The following is an 18,302-nucleotide window of genomic DNA, read 5'->3' as shown; positions in this document are numbered from 1 at the left end:
GGGAGAGGGAGAGAGAGATAGAAACATCAATGATGAGAGAGAACCACTGATCGGCTGCCTCCTGCACACCCCCCATTGGGATCAAGCCCGCAACTCGGGCACGTGCCCTTGACCGGAATTGAACCTGGTACCCTTCAGTTCTCAGGCCGATGCTCTATCCACTGAGCCAAACTAGCCAGGGCTAAACTCGCAATCTTTTGAAGAAATGTTGGCTCTTCTGAAGAAATGTTGGCTCTTTATTAAGTTGACATATTTTAATATGGTAGATAAGAACCTTCCTTGCCTGGCTGAAGCTCAAGTTTCTATAACATAAGTGCTCTTTGCTTGTCTGGGAAATTGTTCCCTCTGAATTTAGTAGCTAAAGTTCACCCTAGTAGTTTATTTCAATCATTAGAAGAACAGATATCTTCTGGAAAGAACTTTACATAGAATTTATTTTCTGTTGGTCATTGACATCTCACACTTATTCATTCATTCACTCAGAAAATATAGCCCAAGTTATGTACTAGGCACTGTTACAGGCCCTAAAGATACTACAGTGGACAGATAAATCATAGCCCTCATAGAACACTCATTCTGAGGGATGGCGCAGAAATAAAGATAAATATCATATGTCAGATGATAAGTGTTGATGAAAAAGATAAAGTAGGGAAGAAATCTTAAGATATGCTGGGCATTGGGATGAGCTGTATTTTATAAAAGGGTGGTCAGGGAAGGCCTAACTGAGAAGGTGGCATTTGTATAAAGACCTGAAGGAGGTCAGGGAGTTAGCCAAGCAGATGCAGCAGGGAGGGAAAGAAACACAGTATATTTATCTTGTATCTTTAACTGGATATAATCAGTAGCCATTTACATTGCCTGAGAGCTATTAAAATTAGGTTAATTTCTGAAGACCCATCCACAGATAATTAAATAGTCAAGATTTCATGAGGCATTGAAGTGGGTGGTAGGGGCTAGAAGAATGGGAATAGATTGGGAGAATATTGCAATGGTGTACTATTGTTAAAAAAACCTTTCAGAGATTCCCTTATTCTGAAGGCAAAGGGTTGGGTAGTTTTCCTTGTCAACCCACCTCCTACTGCAGTTTAACAGTGAAATCTTCAACCACAGTTGGTTGATACCTGTCAGTATGAAATCACTCTCAGAATGCTTAATTTGACTTCCTGTAGGTTGAGGCAGGGAGTCCTTGCATAATATGGGGAGACAGAGGACTATAAAACTAGAAGGTAAATGGTGTGAACTTCAAGTGTTTGGGGTATTGGCTAGTTTCCTTCCAGTTTGAAAACCCCTTATTGCTGGTTTCCTAAAGTTTTCTGATGTCCCTGCTCTGCCTGTAGTTTGCTGGGAATGAGGCTTCTGCAATGTTGGATTACAATTTTACCTACGCATGGAGCTTTGACTTTTCTAACTGATTCTGTAATTTCTTGGCCCATGGGGCTCTGACATACTGCTTTATAGACTGTATTGAGCAAAGAAATTTTAATTTAAGGTGATAACTTTCCTTTTTTATCCCTCAGCATCTGTGAGCGGGTAACTCCCCGGCTATCTCATGCCAACTCAGCAGTGGTGCTTTCAGCAGTAAAAGTCCTAATGAAATTTCTAGAGTTGTTACCCAAGGACTCTGACTACTATAATATGCTGCTGAAGAAGTTGGCCCCTCCACTTGTCACTTTGCTGTCTGGGGAGCCAGAGGTGCAGTATGTCGCCCTGAGGAACATCAACCTAATTGTTCAGAAAAGGTTGGGAAAAAGTGAATTGGTGATTAAAGTGTTTGTAATTTTGAATTAAGTTTAATAATACCAATATTAAAGAGGCCAGTATTAATCTCTTTTTAATGCATATAAATGAGAATGTTGTATGGCTTAACAGCTTGCTCTGGGTCAGGAGGCTAACTCACAATTGATTTGGGAGTATTCCTATAATAAATGCCTGTTGTTTCTCTACAATGCAGTTTGTTTTCTGAGGGGTCTCTTAATAGCATACTAGCTAGTGCCTGCTTAATATGGTTCAGGTCATTGTTTAGAACCAGATTGTTGTTCTAGCAGTTTTTCACTGAATGTACCCCTGACTCTTTAAGGGATAAAACTAGTCTGCTAAATGGAACTGAGTAGATGGGTGAAAGGAAAGTTTTTGAGTTCTTTTCCTGAGGGGGAGTAGGGTGGGAGGAGAGCAGGGAGGCATAGATTAGATACTAATACAGAGTCAGGAAATATCTATAAATGCTTCACCTTCCTTATCTTGTGTTTCTATGTATCACAGGCCTGAAATCTTAAAGCAGGAAATCAAAGTCTTCTTTGTGAAGTATAATGATCCCATCTATGTTAAACTAGAGAAGCTGGACATCATGATTCGTTTGGCATCTCAAGCCAATATTGCTCAGGTCAGACTTTTTGTAGACTCAAGTTTATAATGACTTAGATCTTAAGGTCTGACCTTCAGAAAAAGTTAGGCTGTTAAATTGCTGTTTGAAAATCCTTGGTGTTTGTTCACTTCCTGGATTTTTAACAGGTTCTGGCCGAGTTGAAGGAATATGCCACGGAGGTGGATGTTGATTTTGTTCGCAAAGCTGTGCGGGCCATTGGACGGTGTGCCATCAAGGTGGAGGCAAGTGTCTGGTGGTAGTTGTGATCATGTTATGGGATTGAGTGTTCTCTTTACTTCTTTCTTTAAAATGCATTTTTAAAGTTTATCAAAATAATAAACCTCATAGTTAAAGAATTTTTAATGAAAAGTAGCTATCCCTGGTTCCTCTTATCTAGAGAGGGAATCATTTTAATCATGTTTCTGGTTTTAGTTTCTGGGACTGGAACCATGACCTCTTGGTTCATGGCTTGATGCTCAACCACTGAACCACACCAGTTCTTGATTTTTAGAATTTCTCATCTGGAGCCCATCTCCTTTTAAAAACTATGACTTACAATTTCAATATATTAATTTTGTCGTGTATTTTTTCATACTCCCTTTATCAATGAAAGTTTACTATATTAAATTCTATTTTATAGATGAATTATAAACTGAGAAATTGCAGTTTATCTAAGGCCATAGATTTTTAGGTATATAACCCAAAAGATGGCAAGTTTTTCTTAAGAGTTTTTTGAATCACAGATAACTTTGAAACTACCATGAAAGCTCTGGACTCTCTCCTGGAAAATATGCTTGTATGCATATATACAATTTGGCAATTACATTTTAAGAGTTTTAAAGTTGCCTTTCTGGTCTCCACTTACCCATGAACTCCAGATAAAGACCTTCTACTTTGCCTTATTCTTCCCATTTTATTCTCCTGGATATATAAGATGATTCTTTTCATTTGAATGGACTCACCTGTCAGTATATGTCTGTATATATCTATAACTCTATATATCTCCATCAGATAGCCCAGGCTCTAGGATTGCTTGGTCAATTTAAGTGCCTGATCTTTTAGTCTAGTTTAGTTGATATGCCTGTATGCTTCAGAATTTTTTTTATATTGAGGTTGTATTATTGGATAGATCATCTAACTTCTCATTTATTATGTTCCTCTTCACAGCAATCTGCAGAACGTTGTGTGAGCACATTGCTTGATCTCATCCAAACCAAAGTAAATTATGTGGTCCAAGAGGCGATAGTTGTCATCAGGGACATCTTCCGCAAGTATCCCAACAAGTACGTCCAATCTACCCCTCTTCCTAAAATCATTTAGGAAATGTTTAAGTAAGGCACTTTGAAATTGGCTAGGTAAGAATTATTTTTTGTAATGTAACTGGTCATAATGGGATACTTTATTAAAAATCAGAAACATATAAGGTAGTTAGCACAGGGATTAAAACCTAATTTTTCACCCTGCTTTATTACTTTTAGAAGAATTGAAGCTCTAAATATGCACTGTTGATTGGCATATGTTGAAGTTAATCAGATTCTTTGGTGGCGAAGTTACTATTAAATAGGATACCCATATATTTCAGATTGTCCATGTATAATCCCAGTTTACACCTGTTACCTGGCATAATTAATGATTGTGCCCTCTTTCACTCTCAGAAATGTCTCAGTTTGGATGATTAAATTGTCTGACTGCCCTACTATAAAAACCAGGAAGGTGACAGCTGGGCTGTTCACTTTGCATGTAACATAGTACTTTGTGGAAAATTATAGAACAGATAACAGTAAATTACCAGGGTCTCAGGTCTTTTCTGAAGTATTCTTGTTGCTCCCATGTATGTAGCTATAAAATCTACATTTTTACCCCGCATACTTTTCACATTGAGGCCTCTTAGTTTATGAAGCAAAAATACTTTTTTTAGAATTGATTTTGAAAGCAAGCAGTTAAGGAATCTGAAAGAGTGAAATACTAGTAAGACCAGGTCTTGTAAGCATCCTAAATTACATTTTGCTTTAAAGTTATAGAGATACCTTGTGCTGAAACTTCTGGTTGGTTACTAAACATAGTGTTAAATGAAGCAACTTGCAGTAAGTTAGCTTGCTGGTGAACTCAAAATTAGAAGAAATATTTTAGCAAAGTAGTGGTTTATTAAGCATCCTACGTAATAAAAGGGTAATACGCAAATCGACTGAACGGTGGAACGACTGGTTGCTATGACGCGCACTGACCACCAGGGGGCAGACACTCAATGCAGGAGCTGCTCCCTGGTGGTTAGTGTGCTCCCATAGGGGAAGCACCGCTCAGCCAGAAGCCAGGCTCACGGGTGGCGAACACAGCAGGGTGGCAGGAGCCTCTCCCACCTCCGTGGCAGTCGGACATCCCCCAAGGGCTCCTGGACTGGGAGAGGGTCTAGGCCAGACTGAGGAACCCCCACCAAGTGCACGAATTTTGTGAACCAGGCCTCTGGTTTTATGTATATTTTTAAAATTTTGAAAATGGTATTTTGGAAAAAGAACCATATACTTTTGCCACTCTTCAGAAAAGAGGAATGTTGAGTTTCTAAACTTCTTGATTAAGGGTGGAGATGTATAATCACAATATGATTGGTAGAGAAATGTGTCCATTTCTGATTTGTGTTAGTAAGGGGCTATGACAGTTTAATTTTAAGAAAGAATTATCAAAAACCTGATTTATTCAGTGGAAGTAGAGCAAACAATGAAGTGTATTATTTATTTGTCTACTTCTAATATATAATGTCATTTTGATGTTTAAAACTACATTAGTCAAGGAGATAGATTCGACATGGTAAAAGTGAGAGAGCTATAGACCTATAAAATTAAAAATAAATATTTGAATTGTTTCTTTGGAGAAAAACTTCATTAGTGCAGGTATTTTGGGAGAAAAGAACATAAAAATCTCTATAAAAAGAGATGTGGATTGCCTGGCCAGTGTTGCTCAGTGGTTGAGCATTGACCCATGAACAAAAAAGTCAGGGCACATACCTGGGTTGCAGGCTTGATCCCCAGTAAGGGGCAGCCGATCCATGTTTCTATCTCTATATCCTTCTCCTTCCTCTCTCTCTGAAAATCAATAAAAACATTTTTTTAAAGAGAGATGTGGATTAAGGGACAAAATTACTGTTTCTAATCTGGATGCTGTTATCTAATTCCATTTTCCTAATAGTGGAGTGGGATTTGTTCATCTACCATGAAGACAAAATGGAATAATAGATAGGAAAATTCTCTGATCATGTAGGAAAGATTTTTAGAAATATACCGTAGTGGTATTACCTAATACCACAGGTTAATTTTTCCTTGTGAAAGGAATATTTGATGAGCTTTTATAAGCGTTTAAGGTCTATTTATTAAATGTAATTGAAGGAAAATTGAATACATGTGTAATCCTGTACTAAAAAGCCTCTATATTTTGGTGTTTAGGTTTAGAGTACCTTGTCTGACCTTGTCTGTGGTTTTACCTGTAACCTTTATTGTTAAGTAGAGTTCTCAGTTTTGCCATCATTGTTGTATCAGGTATGAAAGCATCATTGCCACTCTGTGTGAGAACTTAGACTCGCTGGATGAGCCAGATGCGCGAGCAGCTATGATTTGGATTGTGGGCGAATATGCAGAACGAATTGATAATGCAGATGAATTACTAGAGAGCTTCCTGGAGGGTTTTCATGATGAGAGCACCCAGGTAAGTTTCCATCTGTTTCCTATGTCATAAATCTTCTGGGGAAGATTTTAGGGAAAGTAAATGTTCAGTAGTTTCATGTGAGAGAGGTTTATATATATACTTTTCTCCCAAAGGGTCGAGTATTTTTAGTTGTGCTGATTTCTGGTGGAACCAAAGCAACTTAACTTAGACCAGTGGTCCTCAAACTTCAATGAGCCTCAGAAATACCTGGAAAACGTGTTAAAGCATAGGTTGATGGGCCTCTATCCCTAGAATTTCTGACTCAGTAGGTCTGAGATGGGCCTAATAAGCGTTTTCCTTCCTTACAAGGCTCAGTGTGGCGGTGATGGTGGAGGTGGTGGTCGTGCTGCTGTTGCTCTAGAACCACACTTTGACAACTACTGGCTTAGAGCAGTAGTTACCACTTTTTCATTTTCTGCCACCCAAAGATGATTACCCATTCCTGTTAGTAATTGTTAACAGCTTATTATAGTGGGTGTTTTCACCTGGGACTTCCGTAAGGGCTGGCATGTGCAGTTTGAAAAGATTTTCTGTGTATGGTTGGATTCCTTTCCACTTTATCTCTCCTGTACCAAAAGTGAGAGACCTGAACTTAGGGCCGAAGCCCAGAGAAGCAGATAAATTATTAAATCCTTCCCCCCTAGCATTTGCACTCACTGCAATTTAAAGTTTATGTAAGTAATCCACCAGTATTTTTATTTTTAATTTTAATTTAATTTTATTTTTTGAGAGAGGCAGGGAGGGAGAGGGAAGAGAGAAACATTAATGTGAGAGAGACACATCAATTGGTTGCCTCCTGCACATGCCCCAACCTGGGCTGGGGTCCAAACCTGTAACCGAGGTACGTGCACTTGACTGGGAACTCTTTGGTGTGCAGGCCGACACTCTAATCACTGAGCAGAACTGGCCAGGGCCACCAGTGTTTGTAATAAGCCTTTACGAGGAACACATATAAGCCAGTAGCTTTGTGGTTCAGCATCCCACTCTTAATTGGCTGTGATCTGGCATAATTCTACTGTCTCTGCTCTTGCCCCAGTATGACCGATGATTCCCTAGTCCTCCCAAAGTTGTAGCTTTTTCTTTCTCCCCGTTTTTATTTTATTTATTATTATTATTTTTAATCTTTATCATTGAAAGTATTATGTATGTCCCCTCTTTCCCCCCATTTGACCGCCATAGCCTTCCCCAGCCCCCCGCCCCTTCACCACCCTATTGTCTGTGTCCATGGGTTATGCATATATGCATCAATGTTGTAGCTCTTGGTGGAAGTAAATAATAAAGGACTGGGTCAGGAACCGGTTTTATTATCTTCACAATGTTAGCATGTGCTTTCAGAAATATAGGTAATTATCTGGGTCAGAAACAGATAAGCAATTTAAAAAAAAAATATTTCATTGATTTTTTACAGAGAGGAAGGGAGAGGGATAGAGAGTTAGAAACATCGATGAGAGAGAAACATCAATCATCTGCCTCCTGCACGCCCCCTACTGGGGATGTGCCCGCAGCCAAGGTACATGCCCTTAACCGTAATCGAACCTGGGACCCTTCAGTCCGCAGGTCGACGCTCTATCCACTGAGCCACACCGGTTAGGGCCAGATAAGCAATTTTGATGCCAAAAAATGCAATTTGGAAATAGTAGGCTATTGAGTTTTCAGTTGATGGATACCTTTGACTGATATTGTTGATATTGGCTCAGTTTTAATCTTTGTCTCTTAATCAAAATCAGAAAGACCCCATAGTAATTCATTTTGGAAATACTATTTTGGAAGTGATGCTATGAATAATGCTAATGTCTTTCACTTTATCTATTAAATTATGTCTGCTTAGGTGCAGCTCACTCTGCTTACTGCCATAGTGAAGCTGTTTCTCAAGAAACCATCAGAAACACAGGAGCTGGTACAGCAGGTCTTGAGTTTGGCAACACAGGTAAGAAATCTGGAAAAGGCGTGGGGTTGATTTTAAATTGTATGAAACTCCCCATTTGTGGAGGTTTTAATTAGAAAGGTTCACCAGTCTTTAGATCTGTAAAATATAAAAATAGTGACTCTTATGTACAGGGTTGGGCAAAAATAGGTTTACAGTTATACTAGTACAGTTGTTTGCATGGAAAAAGACATGCAGGTTATGATTATTACAATAGCTTTATTAACTCTGTGTTTTGCATACCCACAACTGTAAATCTACTGTTGCCCACCCCATGCTGATACCATCATCCTGTAGTAAGTGTTGTCATGGAAGCTATCCTATGTGGATCTGTTGTTGTCAAAGTCATTGTTCATTTCATTATGTTTTCTTCTTTATGAGGCTCCATCAAACAAATTCCTAACCAGTTTTAGATTTTCCTATGCATTGGTGTGTAGTTACCTGACCCTCTAAATTACTTACCTGACTAGATTTCTTTTTTATACCAGTTGTTCAAAACCTTAGAATCAAATGTAAGGATCTCCTGTAGAAAATGTGTAGGTCATTGTGGCATGCATTTATCTTCCTAATTTATGTTCTCTAGCCTTAAATGCATTTTCGTAAACTTCATTAAATTTCTTTGTAGAACAGGGCAGGGTATAAATAAACCATAACAACAATCATTTGTATAGTGATTACTACTATGTACCAGGCATTCTAGTAAGCACTTCACATGCTAGCTCAATCTCAATACTGCTACTACTCTATTTTATAGATGAGGAAACTGAGACAGATAGGCCTAGTTAGTATGGGGTGGAGCTAGGACTCAAATCAAGGTAGTCTGGTTCCAGAGTCTTTGACCTTATCCACTGTGTTATGCTGCTTTTCTGGTCTGAAAGTTAAGAATGACTTTGAGAATTCCCATTCCCTGCTTTCCCGGCCAGAAACACTATTGTGTATAAGCCAACATGTGTAAGTGACCTTAGTAATTTTCAGATCATTGTGGATAATTATTTCATATTTGGCTATAAATAATTATTAAGCAGTTTCTCTGAACTTGCCTTTTCTGTCCAATTAATGGTATCTGAGTAGTTAGCATAAAAGGACAACCACATTTATATAACTCTTTTCTACTGGAAGTTGGGATATTTTTCTCAAGTTTGTGAAATAAGAACCCAATATTTATGGCTGGTAAGTACCAACAATATATGACTAAGAAAAACCACTTAAAACTATGTAGTCAAAACCACCTGGATCATTGCTGGTGTTGAGCTAAATTACATGTACTTTAGGTGGCTAAATAATGAACCTGTTCATTTTATAAACTCATGTGGAAGCCCTCAAATTGGCCTAGTATAAAGAAACTATTTTTGTATGTGAGTTTTAAATACAAAAATTGAAACAAGGACTTATTGTTGCATTTTAATAACATGATACCACTGGAACAACTTGTGCATAAATAAATGCCACCATATAGACTTAACTCTCAGAGGTACATACCAGGATATTTATTGCCACTTTTTAATGATCACAAACATAGATGATAGATAGCTAGATAGATAGCACCATGTGCTCTCTTGAAAGTTTTTTTTTATTATTTAGAAAACAGTCACATCTCATACTAAATTGTAATAATTATAGTACCCTGTGAGCTCATTAAAGTCAGACACTGTTGTTTGTTATCTCTATTTCCAGGGTCTAGACAGTGTCTCCATAGGAGATACTTAAATATTTGAGTGAAGACAGAAGGTGTGGGTACAATATATAAGATGTATTTCATGAATAATCCTAATATTTATAGCAGTTAAAAACATTTTTATCTCCCAAAGCCATTACATCAATTAATTTTTACTAGATTAAACTTTATTTTGCTTTTCCCAACTTGGCTTTGAATTTTAAGAATAACCCATCTCAATTTATGTTTAGATTCGTTGAAACATAGAGTTAATAGAATTATGACTATTAAAACTATATTGAGTCTAAGTTGAGTCTTAAGAGCCACAGTGTATAAGTCACTACAGCATTGCCTTGATAATAAATCCAGCAGTTTGGGTTTCTGAACAGCTTCATTTAAACCTCCTTGCCTTTCTCTTTTCATTAGGATTCTGATAATCCTGACCTTCGAGATAGGGGCTATATTTATTGGCGGCTTCTCTCAACCGACCCTGTCACAGCCAAAGAAGTAGTCTTGTCTGAGAAGCCACTGATCTCTGAGGAGACAGATCTTATTGAGCCAACTCTTCTGGATGAGCTAATCTGCCACATTGGTTCTTTGGCCTCTGTGTACCACAAGCCTCCCAATGCTTTTGTGGAAGGAAGTCACGGAATCCATCGAAAACACTTGCCAATACATCATGGGAGGTGAGCAGGTGAAATGGATTTGAGTGTGAAATGTCCCCTTGCTTAGACAGAGTTGGTCTTCCTCATGCTTTTATACCTAGTAGGTTTGCAAATTGGACAGCAAACCTCTACTATACTGCCCTGGGGGCTCTGTCTGAATAGAAGTGACCACACATGCACACAGTGGGTGAAAGTCCACAGAATGGATGAAAGACCCCTTGCTTCTAATCTGGGAGTTGATAAGAGTATGGTTTAGAAAATTATGAAGATCTTCTAAACTAATAAAGTTTGAAAGTTGCTTAAGTCTCAGTAAACTGAGACTAGAAATCTTGCCAGAGTTGAAAACTTGGGGGGGGAAAGCCTACATGCACACTTAGCTATCTTTTTTTTTAATACATTTTTTTATTGATTTCAGAGAGGAAGAGAGAGGGAAAGATAGAAACATCAATGATTAGAGAGAATCATTGATCAGCTGCCTCTTGCGCGACCCACACTGAGGATCAAACCCAAAAACTGGGCATACGCCCTGACTGGAAATCGAACTGTGACCTCCTGATTCACTGGTCAACGCTCAACCACTGAGCCACACCAGCCGGGCATATATGTGTTTTTATTATACTATTTTCATTACCTAAGAAAGGTTTTAAAAATTATCTGACAATTGAGGGAACATACACATAAACTTCAGCATATACAGGCACTTAAGGCTATTTCATATAATCGTTCATTCTATTGTCTGGCACAGAAAAGGTGGTCAAATTTTGATAAAACAAAAATTAAAAACAAAAGAAAATTTAAAAAAATACTCACTCTGAAGCCCCTCTTACTGGTCCAGGTACTATTTCCAACCCAGGTTCTTGCCCAGTAATCCAACTCTTTTACACGTACACAGTCTTACATTTTTCCAACAAGTATTTATTATCAGTTAAGCCATGATTCAGGATTCTAGGGTGGGATGTACCCAGGCCCCCCTTCACCTTCCTGGGAGAAGGATGGGGGATGCCTGGTTCAGATCTTCCCAGGAGACGTGCCTTCTGCCCGGCAGTTCATCCCAGGCTGAAACCCAGGATATGGGGCACAGGGACTTGTACACACGCCGGTACCATTCACACATGGAGACATCACCCCGTTTAGCAGTCATTGCCTTCTCTCAGTGGTGGAAGTCAGGGTAGTTCTGCCAACAGTTCCTGGTCTGGTTCTGGTTGGGGAAGTGGCTGTCAAAAGGAGCAGTCCGGTAGTTCTTGATTTTGGTCTGGATGTCTTCTGCCATATTGCTGATTCCTAAAGACGCCCCTGAAGCCGCTCGCAGCTCAGTGTGACTTCAGCAAAGAGCCATACTTAGCTATCTTTATCCTTTACTGTAACTTTGGTTGAAGCTTATGGATAATGGTAGCAAATACAGCTTCTCTTGTGCTGTAAAGCTGTTACTGAAATAATATTTGCAGGATTATTTTATAAAAGCAACCTGGATTCTGTATAGACACAGTTTTTTAGTTACCTGTTCCTTTTTTAACATATTGTCTCAGTAAGAAATTTTATTGTGAACAAGCTTTCAGGTAGCATGGAACTCTTGCTTTTTAGCTATCTTACAATTTTAATTTGGGAGGAGCAGCACTTTAATAAACTCTTATAATGGGTGTGTTATAATCGTTTCTGAATCTCCTTCCTTCATTAATCATAATAAACCTTAAATCTAAGTAGAATTTGACCCCAGAGTGTTTGGAGTAGTTTTCCTTCTGTACCGCTGTCTGATATATATTGCTGTTTAAGTCCGTGAATAGCCAGAATGTAGGATTCATTGCTTTACAAATTAGTGTAGAAAACATTTTGGGCTCCATTTAAACAAAATGGATACAAACATTTTCTCCTAGTCTATGGAAATACCTCTCTCATTCTCTTAATGGTGTCATTTGAAGAAGAGATATTCTTAATTTTAATGAAGTCCAGTCCATCAAATTTTTTCTTTAATGGTTAGTACTTTTTATGAAACTTTTGTCTACTCCAAGGTCATCAAGACACTCTCCTAGCTCTTCCCATTCACATTTGTGTGATTTATTGCTTTAATTTTTATTTATGTTGTGAGCTGTCAGAGTCAAGGCTCATTTTTTTCCACACAGCTATCCAGTTGACTCAGCACCATTTTATTGAAAAGGTCATTTCCCTCTGTCCAGTCCTTTTAATTACCTATTGGAACTCACCTATTCCTTTTTCTTCATACAGTGTAGTGACAGTAGCAGTTTAGATTATTCTTAACTGATCTGCATGTCCATTCTCCCAACTTCAGTTCATTATACACACAGCTGCTAGAATAATGTTCCTCTACTGTTATTTTTAGTTTTTTGTTCAACAAATAAAAGTGATTCTGCATTGTCTATCATATAAAAAAATTAATTTTCCAGACTAGTTTCAAAATTACATTTTCCTCATCTTCTCTTCCCCCAAATCTTACTAATCCCAATCTCTGCTCCTGCCAATATAATTTTTTCACCATCCTAAAGTCCAATTGTTCATTTCTGTGCCTTTGCACAAATCATCCCTTCTTTTTTGTTTCAAATGTATTTTATTGATTTTTTACAGAGAGGAAGGGAGAGGGATAGAGAGTTAGAAACATCGATGAGAGAGAAACATGGATCAGCTGCCTCCTGCACACCCCCCCACTGGGGATGTGCCCACAACCAAGGTACATGCCCTTGACCAGAACCGAACCCGGGACCTTTCAGTCCGCAGGCCGACGCTCTATCCACTGAGCCAAACCAGTTACGGCTCATCCCTTCTTTTTGGGAAGATCTCTCCCTGGTAGTTTTTCAGACTATGCTGTTCTTCAAAATCTAGCCATGAAACCATTCTCAGGAGCCTTTAGAGTCAGCCCCACCTAGTTTTGTTTTGTTTCTCATCGGTGTCCTGTCGCATGCAGCCACTCAAATAGTGCTCATTTCTGCTGTTACACAATGTTCATTTCTGCTGTTATACAGTGAGTGTGCTTTTCCATCATTTTGTAAATGCTGCTTTTTTGTTGTTGTTAGAGTGTAAGTTATTTGAGAACAGAAAATATATATTTTTTTTCTTCCCAGAGTTCTCATTATGGTGCTCCCTCATAGAGTAGGTATTCAATTAAAATTGATCGACTAATCAGGTTATATAGTATACATTTCTTTTCATTTTAGTAACTGTATTTTGATGAAAATAAGAATTGCTGTTATCTCTTCATGTATATCAACCCCACCCCACCCCCCAATTTTTTTTTAATATATTTTATTGATTTTTCACAGAGAGGAAGGGAGAGGGATAGAGAGCCAGAAACATCGATGAGAGAGAAACATCGATCAGCTGCCTCCTGCACACCCCCCACTGGGGATGTGCCCGCAACCAAGGCACATGCCCCTGACCGGAATGGAACCCGGGACCCCTGAGTCTGCAGGCCGACGCTCTATCCACTGAGCCAAACTGGTTCTGGCACCCCCCCCCCCCCCAATTTTTTACATACCTGACATTCACTTGTTGCCATGTTATTACATCCCAGATGAAACTGACTTTTCTCTTTTCCCTTCTTTGTATGTGTGTCTACAGCACTGATGCAGGTGACAGCCCTGTTGGCACCGCCACTGCCACCAACCTGGAACAGACTCAGGTTATTCCCTCTCAAGGTGACCTTCTAGGGGACCTTTTAAACCTTGATCTCGGTCCACCAGTCAATGTGCCACAGGTATCCTCCATGCAGGTGGGAGCAGTGGATCTCTTGGGAGGAGGACTAGATAGTCTGGTAAGCATCTTTCTTCCTTCTTTCTCTTGGTTGTTTTTCATTCTTGATATGCTAAAGAACTTTAAATTATTTGGCTTTTTAGAACTAGATCTTTCCTTGATAAGCAGAGCACTGCCCTCTGATAAAGGACAGAATTATTTATCTTTAGCGAATTAATGACTGTCCATCAGTGGTATGGGGTATGTCTACAGGTGTACAGGATTACTTTGTTGTCCTGCCTCTAAATAGAACTTTTGATGTTAACCACCCTATTCAGCAATCTTAATGTTTAGTGTTCTTTCCAGAGCTCATTGGTGCTCCTGCTGCTTAACACTGGATAGCCTCTGTAATTCCCCTTTTCACCTGAATAGCATTTAAATGACCTTATGGAGATCATCCTCTTTTGAGGCTTTCTAACCTTGGCCTTTTTAATATTTTACTGGCTTATGGCCTATCTAACTCTAAAAGATTTTGAGGCAGCCATTTGTATTAAAAACATACCTTTATTACAGTTGGGAAGTACTGCTTAATTATTCTTCCTCTCCCCCGGCTCTCACCCTGTCGTACCTCCAATTTAATTAGCTTCCAGGATTCTAAAACTAAAAGGCTCCAAAGTCTAGAGTATCTGAATATGTGCCACCAATGGGAACCAAAATTAGTTTTTGTTGCTGTAGAAGATAAATGAGAAATATTAAAGATGACCTTCCATTTGTGTAGAAGGCCAGAAAAAAACCAGGTCTCATCGCATGGCTCCCTGCAAACTAGGTACTTAACTGTGATGGGATTAGATGGGCTCTTTTAGCTAGACAGTTGCAAATAAGATGTTTGTCAACCTAATGACTACAAAGGTACCCAACAAACTGATTTATTTAACATCAGAAATTAGAAGGCAGATGCCATGATTGAAAATGTATGTTCTCAGAGATTACATAAACAAAACAACCTTATTTTTCACTACACATACCAGCATTTTCTCTTATACTTCATGAGCAGTATTCTATCCTGCATTCATGTCCTCCACTACAGGTACATTTACTTTTTGGCAGGCAGAGAATCTAAGGAAATAGGGTAATAGTCATATCTCTGTGGGTTGTGCATTTTACTAATGGGAAGTCCTGCTTTCAGAGTCTACACTGACCAAGCTCTGGACTCCAGCTATAGTGACATAAATGAGCACTCCTGTAGCGTTTTGGGGGGATATAAGTGTTTGCTTTTCATATTCATGTCTTTAGTGGCTGTAGTTGACCGATGATATAAGAACAATAGTTTCCTCAGATGATTATTCTGCAATGCTGTATAGCCTCCTTAGAGATTCAGAAGACTGAAAAATGAATATTGAAATATTCATGGTGACTTCCAGAAATCCCTTATAAACATTGAAATAGCTTTTCCTATTCTGTTGATGCATCAACAACAAGTTGAATGTTACATCCTTCTCAAGTTAATGTGTTAACAACCCTAATTATTTTTCTGGTTGCTTATTTTACCTAAGAATGACAAATTAAGTTTGAAAGATGGAGGGGAGAAAGAAGTCCTATGTTTTGATGTTGCCTGGCCCAGAATTCTATGCTCTTGTTTCTTGACCCATTTTAGCATGGAAGGGAAGAGACATGTTACATCTTTTTTTTTTTTTTAGTATGTTTTTATTGATTTTTTAGAGAGAGAAACATTGATTGGCTGCCTCCTGCATGCTCCTTACTGGGGATCCAGCCTGCAATCTGGGCATATGCCCTGACTGGGAATCAAACTGCTGACCTCTTGGTGCATGGGATGATGCTCAATCCACTGATCCACACGGGACGGGCTAGATGTGTTATATCTTCTGGCTTTGTATTAGCTCTTATGAACCCCTAAAACCAATGAGGTTTCTCCTTATTTTTACATAGCTATTCAGTAATCTGTTAGAATTCTCACAAGTATTACATTAGATAGAAAAACTGTTAGAACTTCCTTAGATTATAGTAGCCAGCATCACACATGGGCCTTTTTTCTTTTTTTGTAAAGAATATTCTATTAGAGGCTGAGGAATAAATTAGAGAAACTGATCGGCTGCCTCCTGCATGCCCCACACTGGGGATCGAGCCCACAACCCAGGCATGTGCCCTGACCTGGAATCAAACCGTGACCATAGGTCGACGCTTAACCACTGAGCCACACTGGTCAGGCAGACTGCCACTTTTAAAATGTTCCTGTGCAAATGACCTAATTTAAGGAGAAAAATAATCCTTAAAATTTTTCACTTAATCTATATACATAGTACCATTTCTTGAGTGAATTGTTGCCTCATAGCAGTGCTTCTCAAACTATAATGAGCACATAAGTCTCTTGGAGATCTCCAAGACAAATTCTGATTAGTTGGTCTTGGGTGAGGCCTACGAGTGTGCGTTTCTAACAAGCTCCCAGGTTTGTGGACCACATGTTGGGTAGTAAAGACATAGAATATCTGTAACCACTATGAACCACTTCATTTTGCTGTTTGAGCTATACCCGTTGGTAAACCCAGGTGCCTTTTTCTCTTAACTTCAGTAATAAACACATTTCTGGCTCTTGTAATACCCCACATTAATTGAGGGAGGATAAGAAACCCTTGCAATTATTTTGTTAAAGGTCTGTCTTTTATTCTCTAGGAAGAATAGTGTTGCTAGGAGTGATAAAATTTGACCCAGACCCCACTTAAAATATGGCCAGGATTAGAGTTATGTGGTTGCCTGGCACTGGGTTATAATAAGCTCAGTGTTCATTTCAGAAAGGCTCTCAACAAGGCCTCTAGACCAGTCGTCGCCAACCTTTTGGACCTCACGGTGGCCCATGGACCACCGATTGGCGACCGCTGCTCTAGACTGGCTGCTGTTTTTATCATTAGTTCTAACAGAACCTTACCCATAGAGGTCAGTGGTGTGCTGCAAATGAAGTATGGCAGCTACTAACCTTTGATTTCAAGCATGTGGTTCTCAACTTTAGCTACATAATTAGTACCATATTTAAAAAAAATACTGTCAGTGTTTGGGCCCAACCCTAGAGCAAATTAAACAAGTTCTGGGAGGACCTAAACATTGATGTTTTTAAAAGATACCCAGGTTATTTTAACTTTGCAGCCTAAGTTGAGAAAATTGAGCCATATGAAATTTCAAATGGAGTTAGGTAAAAATACTAAAAGTTAATTTCTTTTTTTTTTTTTTAATATATTTTATTGATTTTTTACAGAGAGGAAGGGAGAGAGACAGAGAGTCAGAAACATCGATGAGAGAGAAACATCGATCAGCTGCCTCCTGCACATCTCCCACCGGGGATGCGCCCGCAACCCAGGCACATGCCCCTGACCGGAATCAAACCCGGGACCCCTCAGTCCGCAAGCCGACGCTCTATCCACTGAGCCAAACCGGTTTCGGCTAAAAAGTTGATCTCTTAGCCAAGACAGTAATTTCCACAGAAGAATTATATTCTGGTAATCCTCTTCGGCACCTCCTATAAAAATAAACCTCTCTGACTTTACCTTTGTTCTTTCTCCCAGGACATTTTTCCATTGTGATTTGCTTTTAGGTGATACAACCTATCAGAAGTTGATCAAAAGTTGAATTTGACCAATTTAGGTTTAGTTGCTCAGTCCTAAGGTCTTTTCTTACCCTTGTTTACTTCCCATAATTAGAAACTGAAAAGAGTTGGGTTTTTTTGTTGTTTTTTTAGGGGGGGGTGGGCGGTGATTAGCTACCCATTTTCTATTCTTGTTTTAAAGCTTGATATTCACTGGAAGATAATGTTATTCTTCTCTTTTCCTTTCCTGGGGATCCTTCCTTTAGATCTGTTCACCCTCTTTCATTATTGCACTTGTGAAATTTTGAGATTTAGTGAGTTTGACTTTCTGGAATCGTCATTCAGGAAATGCATTAGTCCCCCTTATCAACGATTTTTTATTTTTTATGGTTGCAGTTACATGTGGTCAACTGTAGTCCAAATATATTAAATAGAAAATTTTGTAAATAAACAATTCCTAAGTTTTAAATTGTGCGCTATTATGAATAACTAGAGGTCTAGTGCACAAATTTGTGCATGGGTGGGGTCTGGCCCCTGGCCTGGCCTCAATTGGGGCCCAATCAGGGCCAGGGAGAGGGGCCGCAGGAAATTGGCTGGCAGGCCCCGCCCCCAATTGGTGTGTGTGGGCGGGGCCAGCCCAGGGGAGGGCTGTGGGTGGTAGCTGCCCACCTTGCCCCTGATTGGAGTGGGGGAGTGCTGATTGGGGGTAGAGCTGGCTGGGGGAAGGGGCCGTG

At 39.2% G+C, this 18,302-nt stretch overlaps 1 protein-coding gene and 1 pseudogene across 6 annotated transcripts in view; one reads left to right on the top strand and one right to left on the bottom strand.

The window, feature by feature from the left end:
- Positions 1–18,302, top strand: part of AP2B1 (adaptor related protein complex 2 beta 1 subunit) — a 96,870-nt gene that overhangs the window by 27,085 nt on the left and 51,483 nt on the right. For all 6 annotated transcript variants that reach the window (XM_006101919.3, XM_006101918.3, XM_023743402.1 and 3 more), the window contains 8 exons: positions 1,518–1,739; positions 2,260–2,380; positions 2,509–2,604; positions 3,530–3,645; positions 5,890–6,055; positions 7,884–7,982; positions 10,060–10,319; positions 13,866–14,058. In XM_006101919.3, coding sequence (XP_006101981.1) covers positions 1,518–1,739; positions 2,260–2,380; positions 2,509–2,604; positions 3,530–3,645; positions 5,890–6,055; positions 7,884–7,982; positions 10,060–10,319; positions 13,866–14,058 — 1,273 coding nt within the window. The remainder of the gene's footprint in view (positions 1–1,517; positions 1,740–2,259; positions 2,381–2,508; positions 2,605–3,529; positions 3,646–5,889; positions 6,056–7,883; positions 7,983–10,059; positions 10,320–13,865; positions 14,059–18,302) is intronic.
- LOC102440547 lies at positions 11,307–11,604 on the bottom strand (annotated as a pseudogene).

This window comes from Myotis lucifugus, unplaced genomic scaffold (assembly GCF_000147115.1).
Source record: "Myotis lucifugus unplaced genomic scaffold, Myoluc2.0 scaffold_387, whole genome shotgun sequence".
Taxonomy (NCBI): Eukaryota; Metazoa; Chordata; class Mammalia; order Chiroptera; family Vespertilionidae; genus Myotis; species Myotis lucifugus.
Note: the sequence above shows the minus strand (reverse complement) of the source record. Positions and strands in the feature narration are given on the sequence as shown.